Consider the following 17,725-nt stretch of genomic DNA (forward strand, 5'->3'; position numbering starts at 1 on the left):
ATTTTTTTATTTTTAACTCATCACATTTTGCCAGAAATAAAAGCTGAAATAAAGCATGCATAGATAAATAAATGCTCAAAAAACTTTTTTGGTGTATGTCTGATTTAAAAAAAAAAAAAAAAAAAAAAGACGTATCATGACATTTCAGACTTGTTTTGTCTATGCCGTACAGTTATGATGTTCATGAAATGTGGCTGAGAAAATATGGCAGGACAGCTGTACAGGAGAACTAACTGTCTTTTGAGGAAGAGGTGGGACATTTGGGGGATGCTTTTGCTGGCCACTTCCATCATACGTGGACACTGGGTAGGAATCCAGCCTATAGCTTTACAACACTCCCACTGTGCCCAGCTGTTTTCATTCTGGCAATTTAACAGGATAACACATCTGAGACTAATTAATGCACAATGAAAGATCAATGATGTGAGCTCATTACAACAAATAATCAAATCTGCCTAACAGTTTTTATGCCATAGATGTAAAGTTGAACATTTGTGAGTGCCTCAGTTTTAGACATTGTTAAATAGTGTTGAAGAAACTGTACACAAAGGCCAATATAATACAGCTTAAATTAGTCTTTGTGCTAATGAGGTGGGACTTTTATCATGTGCAGAGAGGTGATTGATTTGGGGTTAGGGTTTGGGGTTACTGCTTTGTGTTTTGGTGACTGGTCATGAACATGACTGCTCTGAACTGGGAAGGGAGGTCCCTTGTGGGGGTCTGTCAGTACACTGCTATGCTGTGCCGTTTTTGTGGCTTTAAGTGCCAGAGAAGAATGTTCATTGGATGAAAGTCCATAGGTTACTCCATACTGCATTGAGGTACAGTGAAAACCACAATGAGTGACCTACATGAGTAAGAACAGTGGGGTCATGGGAATCCATTGGTAAAACTTGATCCATAAAAGACCACAAAAGATCTTAAAGGAATAAATTATTATATTAATATTATACTAGGTAATTTGTAGATCAGTTTAGTATATGTAGTTTAAAAGCACAAAAACAAAGCCTTTTATTTAAGCAATTATTCGTTTTTTTAACCCTGTACAATGATCCTGTTGCACTGGCCATTCACTTACATTGTTCAGAATAACCAGCTGTAATCTTTAATATTTAACCATCTTATACATTTGTTCTACATTTTTTCCACTATCGTTTTTCAGTTAAGGTCAAGTCAAATTTTGGAAAACGGGTTGTAATACATGCATATCAAATTTGAGTACAGACCCTGGACAGAAAGGCACCTACTTCAAATATTAACGTTTGCATCTTTGCCGTCCAATCAGCGCATATCACTCAGCTCCGCCTCCTCGAGCTCCGCGACAGTTGTGTTTGAACTACACTACAGTGAGCAGAGCTCTACTCCAAAACGGCATCGGTTGGAGGGAGTTTTCTTTCTTCGGCTACCAGGCAAAGGTGGAATCAAGTTTAACAAGCTAAACATTGTTTACGACTGGAATTATTTAAAGTATCAGGGTGTTCGTGTTTTCAATTGCTACTAGCTAACGTTGCCAGTTTAGCTGTGTCCAGATACGTTACCATTAGGCTAACGTTAGCTCTAAGGTAACTTGTAGCTGGTTCTATCGGTTGGTTGTTTGGTTCATAGACTGTAACGTTATCGGCCGGTCGGTGGACAATAGTATTTTCTCCAACATTTGGCGGCCACAGTTGCTGCTGAGCTTGAAATTTGCCATGGAAATTATTTATGTTTGCGGCTATTACAGTCTCCCGCTTTTTTTCTCCTCTTTGAAATGACATCGCCTGTATAGTGGCTCTTTAGTGTTTTGAGAAAAAAACGCGGTGCCTGATTTTGCATACCAGGGCATACTGTATTTCAGGCCAAAGTGTCATAATTACATTAGTTAAGTTATACTGTTCGTTTGTTGATGATTATAATGTTATGGCTGTTGCATCCTGTTGCATTTGTGGAAAATCTGTTCAGTCAGTAAAGGCATATGTTGTGCTGTCCAGCAGGCTGAGCCAAATATGTCTAGTGGTCCTGAAGTCCCGATGTTGAGTGGTCCTCAACTGAATCCTTCTTGACGTCATTACTTTTCTAGGTAAGATATACATCTCTAGAACGAGTAAATGATTACATTGTGAATAAATAAATAAATGTGTAAAACCTTTTCTTTTTTCACGTTAGGACAATGAGCTTGGCCCATTTAAAAGCTACCAAGTTCCCCTCGGCATTGTCCTGGTGTTGGTAGGTCTTCTCCATGAACCTTCGTGTGGATGGGGTTCTTTATTCAGTCGGCATATTTCTGGTGAGTAATTCCACACAAACAGGTTCTCTATTATACACACTTCCAGTAAATGTTGACTTAAGTGTTGTACACAGAACGGTGAAGCACAATATTCCCGCCTTGAACAGGCTGTGTAAAAAGGTTCTTAACATTAACACTAGTTAGATGTGTGGATCTGCATTAACCTTGGCTAATCCGTGGATGGGGTGGGTTGGCCATAAAAATGAACATTCTGATTAATAAGGGATGGATGGATCGAATGATATAATGAGGAACATAGTAATTACATTCTGTACAATTTTGTACATTATGCTTTGTTGGCATGCAAATAATACAGGCACTGGGAGTTTATTCCAGACCCAGATTTTATTTGACTACCTGTTTGTTTGACTACTTGTCAGATTATATTGTGGGAATGACCATTGGTGCTTTCATAAAACATTCACACAATGAGATTTTTGATAAATAATCATCAAAAATGTCTATATAATGACTAAGTGGGTAAAGGCAAATAATAGAAGAGCTATAACAGTCTGGTGAGTTCACAAAACGACATCATTTTACTGTAATGCAGCCAGAGACAAAAGACAACACTTGTGTCATATCACGATATTACCATATACAAAAGCCCACACTTCATCACGATATTGCTATAATATCCATATATTGCTCAGCCCTAAACTGACACTACTGGATTTTATTTGAAGAATTTTGGTGCTGTGAAATACTGTAAAGTTATGATCAAAGATTCTATAACATATTGCGATATAAATTGTTTAAAATATTTTTCACCACAACTTTAGTGTCAATGAAACAACTTTTGATCATATAATAATTGTTATCTCTGCTCTCTCCCTGATGCTGGTGTTAGGTCCATTGCTGCAACTCAGTCCATCCAACCTGGCAAAACCGTTGATGTCCACATACAGTAACATTTGCTGCGTTCTTACGTCAACAGCTACTGGATGGGACAGGAGGATGTAGCACCTTGGAAACATCTTGACTAATTAAGGACATTTTTATGCCAATGGACTTCTATCTGCCCATGGACCTGTAATAGTAAGCCAGGGTATACCTGGTAATTCTATTCAACCACATTGTATAACCCAAACTGCCAGTTCAACTTCAGTAATCTTAACCATCAAGATGATCTGTAACTATCATATTTAGCACTCATGTATTTCTATTTAAAAAAAATAAAAGATCTTTTTGGTCATTCAAATATATCATACATTTGCCTTGTATGTATTTTTCATTGACATTTTTAATAGTGTAAGATAGCATTATATAACCAAAGGTCATTGGGTTTTTACCAAAACAGGCTAAGAGATGTGTTTTGAGTGATACATAACAAGCAGAGTTGCAAGTATTTTACTGTTACATAACAGTGAGTGTTTTTTGTGCTAATAATGTTGAGTGCATTAAGATTTTAGATTACAGGTTGTAGACATTCAGTGTAAGTCGACTAACTAGCCCAATTAACAGTGAAAACATTGCATTGCATTATAAATTTTAGATTAACGCAGTCATATTAAATGGCAAAACCTTATATTTACTTGACATTTTAAGGGAATTTATGAAGAATAAAGTAATGTTTTATATTACAGACTGCTGAATGTACATTAAAACAGTCATATTTAATGGCACAAACTATATGGTATTCATATATTAATTTAAAAAAGAAAAAAGCTGTTAATTTTATTTTAGGAAACTGGCAGCTGTGGTTGCCAGAATTTTACAGTGATAAATACGGTAGGCCCTTTTCTGCTATATTAGTACTACTAAGCTAATAACCATATTTTACCATATAAAGACAAGTTTTTATCATAGGAAATTGTGCTGTTTTGCCATATAATTAACATAAAAATCATGTTTATTATATGGCAAAACAGCGTTTTTCTTATGGTAAAAATGTGCATTTTTAAAACCGTAAAATCTGCGGTACTAATATCTCATTTCCATAATAGTGGAAAAAGTTCTACAGTATTTATTACCTTAAAATTCTGGTAACAACAGTTGCCCGTTTTCATGCATGCATAATAAGTCTTGGTTAAAGAAAACATTCTAAATGTATGTTAATTATTTTTTTGTTTCGCTAATATATAACAAAATATAAATAATAATAACAAATTCTTATGCACTAACCAGAAACACACATTTTGTCTATTTAAAATAATCAATTAAGTGTGGCATAGGTTTTATCTATGCTTTTGAGATATAAGCATGTAATCTTACATAAAATGCTAAAATTCTTTAGTTACATTTAGTATGAGACAGTGGACTGTGGAAGGAGAGACCCGTTGTGATCAAGTGTGCTATTGAGGATCCAGTCAAGACTGACAGAGCTCCAGGCTGTACTGCAAGAGGAGATGAGCTTATTTGACAAACCCACTCGTGGAACCTCTATGGATGAATTTAAAGAGATGCTGCAAAGTTTCCAAAAGGTTGTTTTTTTTCTCAGCAATTACAATCTCTCATCATAGTGTATTATATGGAACAACTACTGCCATACAGAGCAGAACCTGATCTAATCGAACACTCTTTCATTGAGTGTAACAAGCACACAAACTAGGAAATAGTTTGTGTATCAATGTGTTTGATATGTCTTGGATACAGAAATGTTAAATGTCTATGACAAACATGCAGACTGTTTAAATCAAATATTTTGATATCAATATATTTTTTATTTAAACCACATTTACCATTACTTGCAGGCTAAGCTTGGTGAGCAGCCATCTTTGAACACCTTGGTGGACAGGGTCATCACTCTGGCTTATATCAATCAGGAGGGCAAAGTGTCTCTAGCAGAGGCCAAGTCTATCAGGGCTTTTCTCCAGATCAATGAATTCCTTCTAATGGTGGCGCTGCAGGAGAAGGAGCACACGCCCAAGCTGCTTGGCTTCTGTGGAGACTTGTATGTGACAGAACATGTGGGCCACAGCTCCCTCTACAGGATAGAGGTGCCTCATTACCTGCAGGCCCTGGTCCCAGAGGCCTTGAGCTCCAGCTTGAACCAGTGACTTGCACCAGCCTGGCCCCGCAGAGCTCGCATCACCATCGGCCGGCTGGAGGTCTCCCACAGGTCCGACAGGAGTTTGTGTTGTGTGTTTGTGTTCCCTTTACATAACAAAAACAAAAAACTACAACAAGAGTGCAGAGTTATGCTGAACATATACTTGGTCAAAGCAACATTAAATTTCAAGGCTGTGTGTAATTTCCTTTTTTATTTATTTATTTGTTTCATTAAATGTCCTTTGCACTTATGAGCAAACAGTGTGTTTGTGAAAGCCAGATTCAAAAAGGCTTCATTATTGGCTCATAGTCTATCATAAAATGTATGTATATGTAAGTTTAAGTAACCACTATTCCTACGTTGACAAGTTTACACACATTAGACAACTATAACTGACCACAGAATCAAATAATTTATGAATAATTAATGACGTTATCATGTTAAAACTCATTTCTTTACAAAAAGAATTAGTATAAGTTGAATATCTTTTAAATGCTTTTCATTTATTGCTTAAAGAATGTGGGGAGAAACCGGAGCACCCGGAGGAAACCCACAGGAGATAGGAGATAAGGAGAGGAGAAAGGAGACAGGAGAGAGGAGAAAAGATGAGTATTACATGTCATCGAAATGACATGAACCGCGTTTTTTGGAGAATGTGGGAAGAAACCGGAGGACCCGGAGGAAACCCATAGGAGAGAGGAGACATGAGAAAGGAAAGAGGAGACAAGCAGGAGAGAGGAGATAGAGGAGAGAGGGCTATTCATAATATTTACCTTGAAGTAAAAGAGAAAAAAAAAGACATTTTTTTCCTTCAAGATGAATATTACATGTCGTCTAAATGACAACTCTATTTCCTTATCGGAAGATGTTGGAGATGCCTTTTCTCATAGAAGAGAAGAATCTGGAGATGGCGTTGCGTGGATTTGGTGATGTCAGTTGTCTTTTGAAAGAGGAAGCAATGTAGTTTGCAAGTTGTGGTTCCTGTAACTTCATGGAAATCAGAACCATCTCTGCACAGCGCCACTTCTTACAAAGGTCCTTGAAAATGGTCTTGTCGAGGTGTTGAACTGTCTCTGGGGTAATGTGGAAATTGGTGCCTTTGACTTCAGCCCATGTTTTTTCAAACAGATGTTGAATGATGACACCTGAGTCTTCAGAAAAGTTAATTTTTGCCTTTCTGAATGCGCGGGTAACGAGTTTTTCCACGAGAACCCTGACAGACATTTTGTTTTTTTCTGCCTGTGCTCTTGAATACTGCAGAGGTTCAGACTCAGTCTCCTCTTGGAGCTGTAATGATGCCATTGGCTCAGTGTTCATTAAGGCAAGCGTCACCCTGCGACTGTGGCCGGCAGCCTGAGTGTTCAGCCACCAGCTAATCAGTGCTAGGAAACAAACCACTCTGCTCTGTATGTCAAGATACATGTTGGGATGTGACTGAAGTGGTCTTGGAATTATCTCTGGGGTCATGTGAGAGTGGAGCAAATCAGTAAGTTCTGTTGTGAATACCAGGACTTTATCAGGTGAAAGGTCGATGAATCTCTGCAACGCCTGAACTTCATTTCCACTTGTTTGGTTTTCTGAATCTTCTGTCAGAAGCAGAGAGTCAACACTAGCCATGAGTGACTCGATTGACTCTCTGCTTTTAATTTTGGCGTCCTGGTGGAATTTTGTCTTTAATTGTGCGACTATCCGATGAATGGATGCGCTGATGAATCTCTTGGCAAAAAAAGTCTTTATCTTTGTCTTCATTCCTTTCAAAGGAGTTGTGTGGCTCTTCTTGTATTTGGGGCTTGAACTTGAACATCTTGTTTCTTTCAGACTCTCTGTTTCTTCAGTAATTGACTGAGCGATGAATTCTGCAAGACTTTGAATCTCCAGGGAAGATTCAGATTGAAGCAGCTCAAAGTCAGAGTTTGGGACTTCAACCATAAGAGGTTCTACAAGTGCACTGACCTCCTTGCTAATTATTCCATGTACGGAGGTGGTCTGGCTTCTTTTACGTGGTGGTGATTTTGGAATTCTCATTGTGGCTGCAAAAGCCTTCAACATTTTGCAGGCATGACCAACCATCCTGTTAAGCGTGCGGGGTGGAGTGACATGCTGTAGTACAGGCTTCTCAGAGCAAATGTTAGCGAGGAGGACAGAGTTGACACTTTCTGTGACCTCTTTCCCAATCAAGGCTGACAGTCGTTCAGAGCCAATATTCTTGTCTTGCTCTTCGGTGTTCAGTACATCTGCAAAACTTTGAGCGAGTGTACTGCCCAGACTGGACTGAATAGCCACGTCAGATGGTAATAAATTTTGTTTCTGAAGGGCCGTCAATACTGTTTTTGTTGCAAATGACATTATGTTCAGAAGCAGGTCTGCCAAAATAACCTTGATGGTAACATCAGGGGTACCGGCTTTTAATAATGCCCATTGTTCCTGTGTCATCCTTGACAGACAGGATACAACAAATGGGCGAACAGTTTCAGATGTAATCTCCGGCATCTCCACTATGTCTGGTAATTCTCTTGAATCCATAGCAACGTTTTGTGTTTTTTTACACTTCTTGATTTAGTTTTCACGTACGGCGCTTTCAGTGGAACACTAGCAGCAATGAAAACTGAAGTTGGAGGGACAGTCGTGAATATTCCTGTCAGAAATATTTGCAGAGCTGGTTATTCAGCACAAATATATGTGAATATAAAGTAAACGAGGAGCATATCAGCGTAATGTCATTCACTGTGCTAAAGTGACATAAATGTGATTAAACTCAATGTTACTTATATACTCAGTATGTCTTTAATACATCATTAACTACGTCATTCCAACTTCAAAGGCATTCCAGGTGACATATCACAGTAGACTCAGATCAAAGGACTCACTTTTCATTAAGCCTTGCCCCCTTACAGCGACTGTAACCTAGCAACCGTTGCTAGGCACCTGCGTCGTGCCTCAAAAAGATCCCAGTCCGCCATACTGCTGGCAGTTAGCTCTCTTCATGTTGACATGCTGCTGTCTCCCCACATAAAAAGGTGTTCGTTGCCTTCCCGTCCGGTGTGAAAGGCATCCAAGCACGGCACAGCTATGCTAACTAGCTGCTAGTCCGCTGAATAAGTTTTAAAACACGCACATTTACCGGCAGGAAGCCTCTCCTGCAGTCTGCAGACAGACCCGTCTTGTATGCATTGGCACATTTGTCGCTTTCATATATGGGTCAGAAGGAAACATGACGTCAGGTGGAGAAAGCCTTTTTAAACCAACCAGCTACAGCTGATGAAATATGCAGCAACAGTTATCATTTCAGCCGCAAAACTCAACCAAATACGAGACGTCTGCTTTTTGCTTCTTATTTCTGAAACGAATCGTTGTTAAATAAACTGTCAAGAAAAAGTTGGTCCTGCAATCATGGAAACTAAAGCCTGACTTCTCGGCCTTAGCCATGGTTACAGTAAGACAGTAAACAATCGGTAAATCTAAATTCAGAGGACATGCTCCCTCGGGGAATTATTTCCCCATTCACAGCAGCTATATATACTATTTACTGTAACAAGCCATTTGTACATCATTTGGGGAAAAAATATTGTTGCCCAGGAAAAAAATCATCCAGAGCCTGAATCAAACATATGCTATTTTGAATGTAATTGTCCTCTGTCTCCATAATTATGAAATCAAGACAAACAAATTTTGACAATGATTCATTTTCACTTCTGCCACAGAAAAAAGAGGCAAAACAATTGTCTGATGTTACTATTTTGAATTGACATAGCTGGGAAATGAATTTGGCATGAACAGCATTACTAATCTTGAAACCTATTTTTTGTGATAGTATGCTGAAGTAGACTTCACAGATTTAATGCTGACAAATCTACATTTAAATCCAGACCATCATAATAGGCTATGTGCTGCTCTAACAGACATGGAATAGCATAATAGGATAGACAACATGTACCGTAATATCATACAGTATTTTACTCTATTTTGGTCTACTCCTGATCACTCTGTTCTCATCTCACATATCCCTGAAAATGTCCACTCAAAGAAGAAACTATAAAACAGAGTTTTAATATTTCTGAATATAAACTGAAGACGTGAAATATTAAATGCGTATCTCATCTTGTAGATTATGGCGGTCAATGAGGTTACTTATTTCCCCCAGTGGATCAGTAGTTTCAGATATATAACTTCAGTAGCCTGACTAATGAAAGCAAGCCTTTGACTTTTTTTCACTTGCAATTAAGCAAGTGTATGTTTTTCTGCCATATCAATTTCATTATTCATTTATTAATTTATCATTTGCACTCATTAGCTCTTAAGGTGGGGGATTGAATGAAAGAGCAATGCAATGCCTGCATCCCACATTTTCATTTTTTACCTATCACATTTCACTAGAAATAAAAGCTGAATTAAAGAATGCATAGATAAATAAATGCTCAAAAAACTTTGTTGGTGTGTGATTAAAAAAAAACAAAGTCAGTTCAACAGAACTGACATAGATTTCTAGTCAGACAAAGGTAATGTGATGTAGTTATCTTGAGAGGTGTATTCATTTAATTCATGTTACTGTGCTGTGTAAAAATTTCTTGTGCAAGACATTTCTAGTAAACTTAATTTGAGTGATTGAATTGGAATTCAGTGTAGGCTAATACAGCAGAGGGCCATAATGGTCAATATAGACTACAAATGTTACAATAAAATGGCAACTCCTAACAGGTAAATAAAAATGAAAATGGCATTAAGGTCTAAATGCTATGGGCACGTGGAAAAAACAAAAACAAAAAAAATTTTGTGACCTTTGTATTTCAACTTTGGCTTACATTTCTATTGACAGGAGGAAAATCAGGGTCATGGATAATAGCCTGCATTGATGGACAGGAAGTGGTATTGACCCGTTTTCCCCTCACAGGGAGAAGGACAGGAAGCACAGAAGAGATTTTATGTCGGCGGTGTAAAAACATCTCACAGCTGATTTCCCTCACCTTTCCCTTTAAAAAAAGCGCAGCAATGAGTCGCTGGGAAACAGAGGCTCTGCGCCCGTCAGTAGAAACGCTGGTTAAGTCTGTGTCACAATTATATCCAGTTTCATCTGAGGAGATAATAATGAAGACGCTGCCTTCACGCTGCTGGTGATCGCAGCCGGATACCGGAAAGGAGCTCTTTATTCTGGGCTGTAACGCAGATTTTTTTTTCTTTCCGCTCATATGAAGCTCAAATCTGAATTTGCTCAATTTCAAGGACGCACACTTGATCCGGCGATTTTTCTTCGGCGAAAGATTTGCGTTTGAAAAACGGGCTTAGGAAATCATACCATTCCGTGTCGGTGCAAATACCATGACATATGCTGCGCCCAATAATTAGACGCAGGCTTTTGTTATTTGCGGTTGGCGTAGGTCTTCCATGAGGATGTGATCGGACAGGGATAACTGGATTCTCGCTCCGCTGCCATCCAACAGAGTCGCTCACGATGCCCAGGGCATTACGGAGGCTGGTCCATTTGGTGCTGTTCTGCCCTCTGTCTAAAGGCCTGCAGGTAGCCTATGCATGAAGCATGATGTCAGTCTGCTTTAATTTGTTGTCGCTGTTGCACGCACGTCAAACTACAAGGACAATATCTGCGTCAAAGGCTTCTATAAGCCCAGTCCACATGCATCACAAAATGTCCTGAGTCTTAAAATACTACACATCAACACATGAGCTATGTTGGTTTTATCCTAAGGTCAAGTGACCAGCTGGTCATTTAGTCATTGTGCAGGCCTCAGAGGTAGAAAGGAAATCAGTGCATTTACATCAGGGTACTGCAAGACTTGATGTAGGCCTACTCCACTATATTTTCCTATTAGAGTCCTGGAAGTCTTCTGTGGAAATGTTATGATCAGCTGTCAGCTTACTGTTTTCTCATCTCCTGCTCATCCACCCCTCTTCCCCAAAGAGCCGTCTCCCAGCCATTAAAGTGAAGTACCTTCTCCTGGCATGGCTGGGCATCCTCATCGCCAGCTGGGTCATCTACATGCAGTATGCCTCTTACTCTGAACTCTGCCGTGGGCATGTCTGCCATATGGTCATTGTGAGTACAGTCTCTCAATACTCTGCAACTCTTCAGCTCAACTTCATCAGCACAAATGGTGCTAAGACAGTAAACCATGTCAGGATGCTACAGAAAGAATCCGACATTTTGATTTCTGTATCATCATGTCTTCATGTTTGTGTGCACAACCATCTCTGACGTCCCCTGTACTCCAGTATGGCAATGCTTTACACAGCACCATTAAATAAATATTATGTTACTGAGTTAAATGGCTCATTAGTGGCAGCTAAATTCACATTAGGATCAGATTTCAGTATCATGACATTTCTGGCGTGCTCTGTCTGTACCGTATAGTTGTGATGTTTATAAAAATGTGGTTGAGATGCAACCATGAAAATATGGCAGGACAACTGTACAGGAGAACTGTCTTTTGAGGAAGAGAAGGGACAGTTATGGGATGCTTTTGTTGGCCTCTTCCATCATACGTGGACTTAGACACTGGGTAATAATCCAGCCTATAGCCTTACTACTCTCCCACTGTGCCCAGCTGTTTTCAGAGTTTTTAGCTGAACAAAACAGGCTCTGACATTTAATGAGACACTGAGGACCATGGTGGCAATTTAACAGGATAACACATCCGAGACTAATTAATGCACAATGAAAGATCAATGATGTGACCTCATTACAACAAATAATCAAATCTGCCTAACAGTTTTTGTGCCTGCCTATGCATAGATGTAAGTGTGACCTGAGTGCCTCAGTTTTAGATACTGTTAAATAGTGTTGAAGAAACTGTAAACCAAGGCCAATATGATACAGCTTAAATTCGTTTTTGTGTTAATGAGGTGGGACTTTTATCATGTGCACAGAGGTGATTGATTTGCCTCTTGCTGCTTTGTGTTTTGGTGACTGATCATGAACATGACTGCTCTGAACTGGGAGGGGAGGTGCCTTGTGGGGGTCTGTCAGTACACTGCTGTGCCTTGCCGTTTTTGTGGCTTTAAGTGCCAAAGAAGAATGTTCATTGGATGAAAGTCCGTATCCATACTGCATTGAGGTACAGTGAAAACCACAATGAGTGACCTACATGAGTAAGAACAGTGGGGTCATGGGAATCCATCGGTGAAAGTTGATCCATAAAAGACCACAAAAGATCTTAAAGGAATAGATTATTATATTAATATTATACTAGGTAATTTGTAGATCAGTGTAGTATATGTAGTGTAAAAGCACAAAAACAAAGCTTTTTAATTAATCTATTACTGTTGACCTTGTAGAATTATCATGTTGCACTGGACATTCACTTATATTGTTAAGAATTACCAGCAGTAATGTGTAATATTTACCCATCCTATACATTTTTCAGAATTTGTGTAAATGTGTGCAGAATAATCTGATTTGCACTTTTAATCTGATGGAGATTGTGTGAGATCTGGGTAGCAGCTGGGCAGGCAGGTGATGGTGTCATATGGTGAGCATATGAGGGATATTTGAAAGCGACAGCTAGTGGACAGGCGTGAAATGGCAGTTCTGGGATGAGATGTGTTGTTAGAAATTCATAGCACCCAGGCTAAACATAAGAAGTGAAGGCAGAAAAAGAGGAGAGAGCACAATGTCTCCATCTCATGGGCTTTCAGCAAGCAGTCTCTGCAAAGGTTCGTGTGAATGTTTACAGACGCTGAAGGGCAGAAATAAACAGAAATCTTAAAATACTATAAGTAAATATTGGATTCACCTTTGCAAGAGGATGACACACTTGAGGGATCGTACTGACTGTTTCCCTTCGATAATGTACAGCCTTTCCTGTTTTCTTTTGCAGTGTGATCATTACAGAAGGGGTATAATATCAGGCTCATCCTGCAAGGCATTGTGTGATCAGAGAAGTCTAACCCTGCAGCGCTGCATGTCCACTTCCTCTACACATCAGGTAAAATGAACACATGCACTGTACGCACGCCTGCATAATAAATCTTGGCTAAAGAAAACATTTGCAAATGTGTGTTAATTATTTTTTTTGTTTTGCTTTTAACAGTAACAGATTCTCATGTACTAACCAGAAACGCACATTTTGTCTATCTAAAATATATCCAATATATATTCAATATGGCATCATTCCCACACACACCTTCCAAAAAATAATCAATATATTGTCAGGGACATTGTATTCTCATTTAATTAGCAAACATTTCTGCTAATATTTCAGAGGAAAATAAAACTTAAATGTAAGATCTTTCCATGAAAAATACTTCAGAAAACATAACAACAAATGTAAGAATGCAGGAAAAATGCTTTAGTTACATTTAGTATGAGACATGACTGATGTCCGGCTTTTCTGCAAAGAAATTTGTCATCCATCTGAAAATGGCAGTTTTAAGCAGTTTCCATTTGTCCAACAGAACATGTAAAACTGTTAAAAACAGAACTGTGGCCTGTAGTAAATTAATGCCTGTATTTAAAAACAAATAAGTTTAACCTTCAGTGAATTACACACATACAAGCATTCAGACATCTGACTATTCTCACATTGTTATATTTGCAGGTGTACAGTGGACTGTGGAAGGAGAGACCCGTTGTGATCAAGTGTGGTATTGAGGATCCAGTCAAGACTGACGGAGCTCCAGACTCTGTACTGCGACAGGAGATGAGCTTATTTGACAAACCCACTCGTGGAACCTCTATGGATGAATTTAAAGAGATGCTGCACAGTTTCCTTAAGGTTGTTTTTTTTCTCAGCAATTACAATCTCTCATCATAGTGTATTATATAGAACAACTACTGCCATACAGAGCAGAACCTGATCTAATCGAACACTCTTTCATTGAGTGTAACAAGCACACAAACTAGGAAATAGTTTGTGTATCAATGTGTTTGATATGTCTTGGATACAGAAATGTTAAATGTCTATAACAAACATGTAGACTGTTTAAATCAAATATTTTTATATGAATATATTTTTTATTTATACCACATTTACCTTTACTTGCAGGCTAAGCTTGGTGAGCAGCCATCTTTGAACACCTTGGTGGACAGGGTCATCACACTGGCTGATATCAATCAGGACGGCAAAGTGTCTCTAGCAGAGGCCAAGTCTATCTGGGCTCTTCTACAGATCAATGAATTCCTTCTAATGGTGGCGCTGCAGGAGAAGGAGCACACGCCCAAGCTGCTTGGCTTCTGTGGAGACTTGTATGTGACAGAACGTGTGAGCCACAGCTCCCTCTACAGGCTAGAGGTGCCTCATTACCTGCAGGCTCTGGTCCCAGAGGCCTTGAGCTCCAGCTTGAACCACTGGCTTGCACCAGCCTGGCCCCGAAGAGCTCGCATCACCATCGGCCTGCTGGAGTTTGTGGAAGAGGTCTTCCATGGGTCCTACGGGAGTTTCTTAATATGCGATGCCAGTCCTTACCATGTGGGCTACAATTCAAAGTATGACTGCAAGATGGCCAACCTGCGCAGTGTGGCATCTGAGGCTGTTGTCCGGGGATATTTGAGGGGGCGACGATGTGAGACTAACGCAGACTGTACTTACGGCCGGGACTGCACGGCCACCTGTGATCGACTAGTGAAGCAGTGTAATACTGAGGTTGTACAGCCCAATCTTGCAAAAGTGTGTGTGCTGTTGCAGGATTTTCTGCTTTTTGGAGCACCTTCAGACCTCCGTGGAGATTTAGAAAAGCAGCTACGCACCTGTGTGACACTCAGCGGTCTGGCAAGCCAGATGGAGGTGCATCACTCACTAGTCCTTAACAACCTGAAGACATTATTGTGGAAGAAAATTTCCAACACTCAGTACTCTTGAAAACTGTACTTCTACATATTGAGTGAACTATTACATGGACACAAGTATTTTTCTCTTATGAAACTTTGCCAAATGTTTTAGAGGGTGGTGGTTATTACTGTAGTTTCAGTCTTCATTGACTGTGAATAACAGGAAGCTGTGAACTAATGACTATACAATATGAACAGCAGATGAAGCTGGCTTACTCTCTTAAAATCCCATACAAGCCCTGTTATACTTTTGTTTTCCAGTGCATTTTGAGAAGCACAGTCATCTGTTTAGACATCTCAGGGCACGGCCTATAATTTTTATTTGGAAACTTCTGTACATAAATAATCAGTTTTTAAAATAAAGCAACCAACACACTGGATAATTTTGTGTTTCATAGATTACTCTTTTGTCTGTCCCTACGATGTGAAACTGTGACGGGGTGTAATGCTTTTTGTAGAACTGTAAATATTAGTGGAACATTGTTGTTTCCTGTTTATAAATGAATCTACACCTGAAGCAGAGGTAAGATACAGTAATGTATTGAAATGATCTGATATTGATGATGTATTCAAATCGAACTGAACCGCTGGAGTTGTAAAGGACAGTCAGACACGATTAAACTTGAATGAACTTCTAATCCATGAATGAAGTTAAGTTGGTTCAATTAATCTTCAACACATTGTGATTAAAACTGCATTTATCTAAACTGCGCAGCTACAGTCAGTGCAGAAAAAGTCAAAAATTGTAAATCAGATGTTCTCATAGAAACCCCCAGAAAGATAGATGCAAACTTTTCCCTGTTAATTTACTCTAAAGCAATGATTTCAGGATTTGAGTGATTTTATTTCGAGCAAGCAGGAAAAAACCAGCATCTCATTAATAGCGGCTCTTGCGGCTGAAATGACAACTGTCGCTGCAAGGCTCTCTGTGGAGCCTGTACTGAATCACATCACTACGCCCCGATCTGACCCCGAGGACAGACGACACTATGCACGCCCGCTCACACCGGTTACCTGAACGCAGCAGGCTCCTGGATGCGCGTTAAGAAGTCGCTGTTAACTCAATTAGCATTCAAAATTCAAGGTAAACTTTTTAGCTTAGTGTTAAAATAATCTTAGTAGCTAATTGCATACATGTCCACATTTGGTAAATATCACATATATGAGGAGAAACCTTGTAATGTTAGCTGAAGTTACTGTGTGTAAGCTAACTTTGTGGTGTAACCACTTGTATCAAAACCATAGACCAAGGGAAAAACATGTTATAATGTGTTTTAAAAGTAGTTTTGCAAAGCTAAGGTTACGTTAACGAACTTAGTGTTAACAGTGACAGTGGGTTGTCAATGTCGGTAAGTTACGGTCACTAAACGATAACGTTATTACAGTTAACTGTTGTGTCTGGACGGGGTGTTAAAGAGCAGATCAGCGGACGGCTGTGTTATATACAGTCTGTGTGGCACATAGGATATTTATTTATTTATTTAGTTGCCCACTCATTAATGTGTGTTGCTTATATTTTATATTTACAGTTTTAAGCATTCGTATTCCAGGCACGAGGCCACCGGTGAGACTATATAAGTTGTGGGCGAGCTGCATTCTTCAGTTGGCAGTTAACGTTTTTTTTAAAGTAAAGCAACTGAAGACCAGCTGACCCACAGTGCCTTTGTTGTTTATCCTCACAGGTGGGTAAATTAGGTGAAAAGGGGACGTACATTTTGTAAATATTGTGTGTTTTCTGTTTTGTGTATTGTTACGTGCTTTCGATAATTTTGGTTATACGTTAAATGTGTAACTGTCGGTGTTAGCTTAGTGTTTCAAAAGGAAGCGAGTGAGAGGTGAGGTTTGCCCTGCTCTTCTGGTAGATGTGTGTGTGTGTGAAAATTAATGTTACAGTGTTTTGTGGTTTATATTTTGTATATTTTGTCATTAGAGCCCAATAGTTTTGTAAATTTTATTTTCTAACTGGGCAGTTAGTAAAGGTATATAACAGCTACAGCGTGAGCCGCATCTGATTAACAACACAGCGCAGTTTACCGTTGCTAGGCAACCAGAAAGCGTTGAGGGAGATTTTCTTGTAGATACATTTTAAATATGATTGTTTAGTGATTTAACATATAAGGGGGGGGGATAAGATAATTGTTTATATAGGGAAATATTATAATTGTAAATAGTAAAATGATATAGAATTAACATTGTAAATATCTGGTGAATAGTTTTATTGTATTTTTGAAATAGTGTAATTTTGATATTGTGATTGTTGTGATGGTTTTATTGATTTAGTTGACAGTTAACGTTTTTTTAAGTGAAGCAACTGAAGACCAGCTCACCCACAGTGCCTTTGTTGTTTTTCCTCACAGGCACTAATTTTAAAGTATGTCACCCCTGGAGCACTCAACTCGGCGTAACACCTGCAAAATGTTAGAGGCAATCACAATCAAGACGAAAAACTTGTGCAAACAAACGACCACACAGACCAAGAATAAGCCAGACTACCTCCATAGGCATGGGACAATGAGGACCAACTAAAACGGGAGGGTATGGCATCTGCACACACTGATCAGTCAGCAGTCAGATCTGTGGAACCAGAAACCTCAAGGGAGGTCACATCAGAGGACAGCTTTGTGACTGAATAAAGATATCTAGGAAATAGTTAGCAAGGAGGTGAGTGCAATCACAGAATCTCATTTGGCCG

General features: G+C 39.2%; 1 protein-coding gene and 1 long non-coding RNA gene across 2 annotated transcripts; both read left to right on the forward strand.

The window, feature by feature from the left end:
* Window positions 1-1,972: 1,972 nt before the first annotated feature.
* LOC130186915 (uncharacterized) lies at window positions 1,973-3,410 on the forward strand. Its single transcript, XR_008830361.1, has 3 exons — window positions 1,973-2,059; window positions 2,146-2,266; window positions 3,117-3,410. It is a non-coding gene; the product is annotated as an uncharacterized LOC130186915 (long non-coding RNA).
* Window positions 3,411-10,163: 6,753 nt separating this feature from the next.
* Window positions 10,164-15,679, forward strand: dipk1b (divergent protein kinase domain 1B). The gene is made up of 5 exons (XM_056402720.1): window positions 10,164-10,770; window positions 11,170-11,304; window positions 13,085-13,192; window positions 13,805-13,981; window positions 14,252-15,679. Exons 1-5 carry the CDS (start codon window positions 10,705-10,707, stop codon window positions 15,062-15,064), a joined length of 1,299 nt encoding a protein of 432 aa, XP_056258695.1. The 5' UTR covers window positions 10,164-10,704; the 3' UTR covers window positions 15,065-15,679.
* Window positions 15,680-17,725: the final 2,046 nt, after the last annotated feature.

This window comes from Seriola aureovittata, chromosome 18 (genome assembly GCF_021018895.1).
Source record: "Seriola aureovittata isolate HTS-2021-v1 ecotype China chromosome 18, ASM2101889v1, whole genome shotgun sequence".
NCBI classification, from domain to species: Eukaryota; Metazoa; Chordata; class Actinopteri; order Carangiformes; family Carangidae; genus Seriola; species Seriola aureovittata.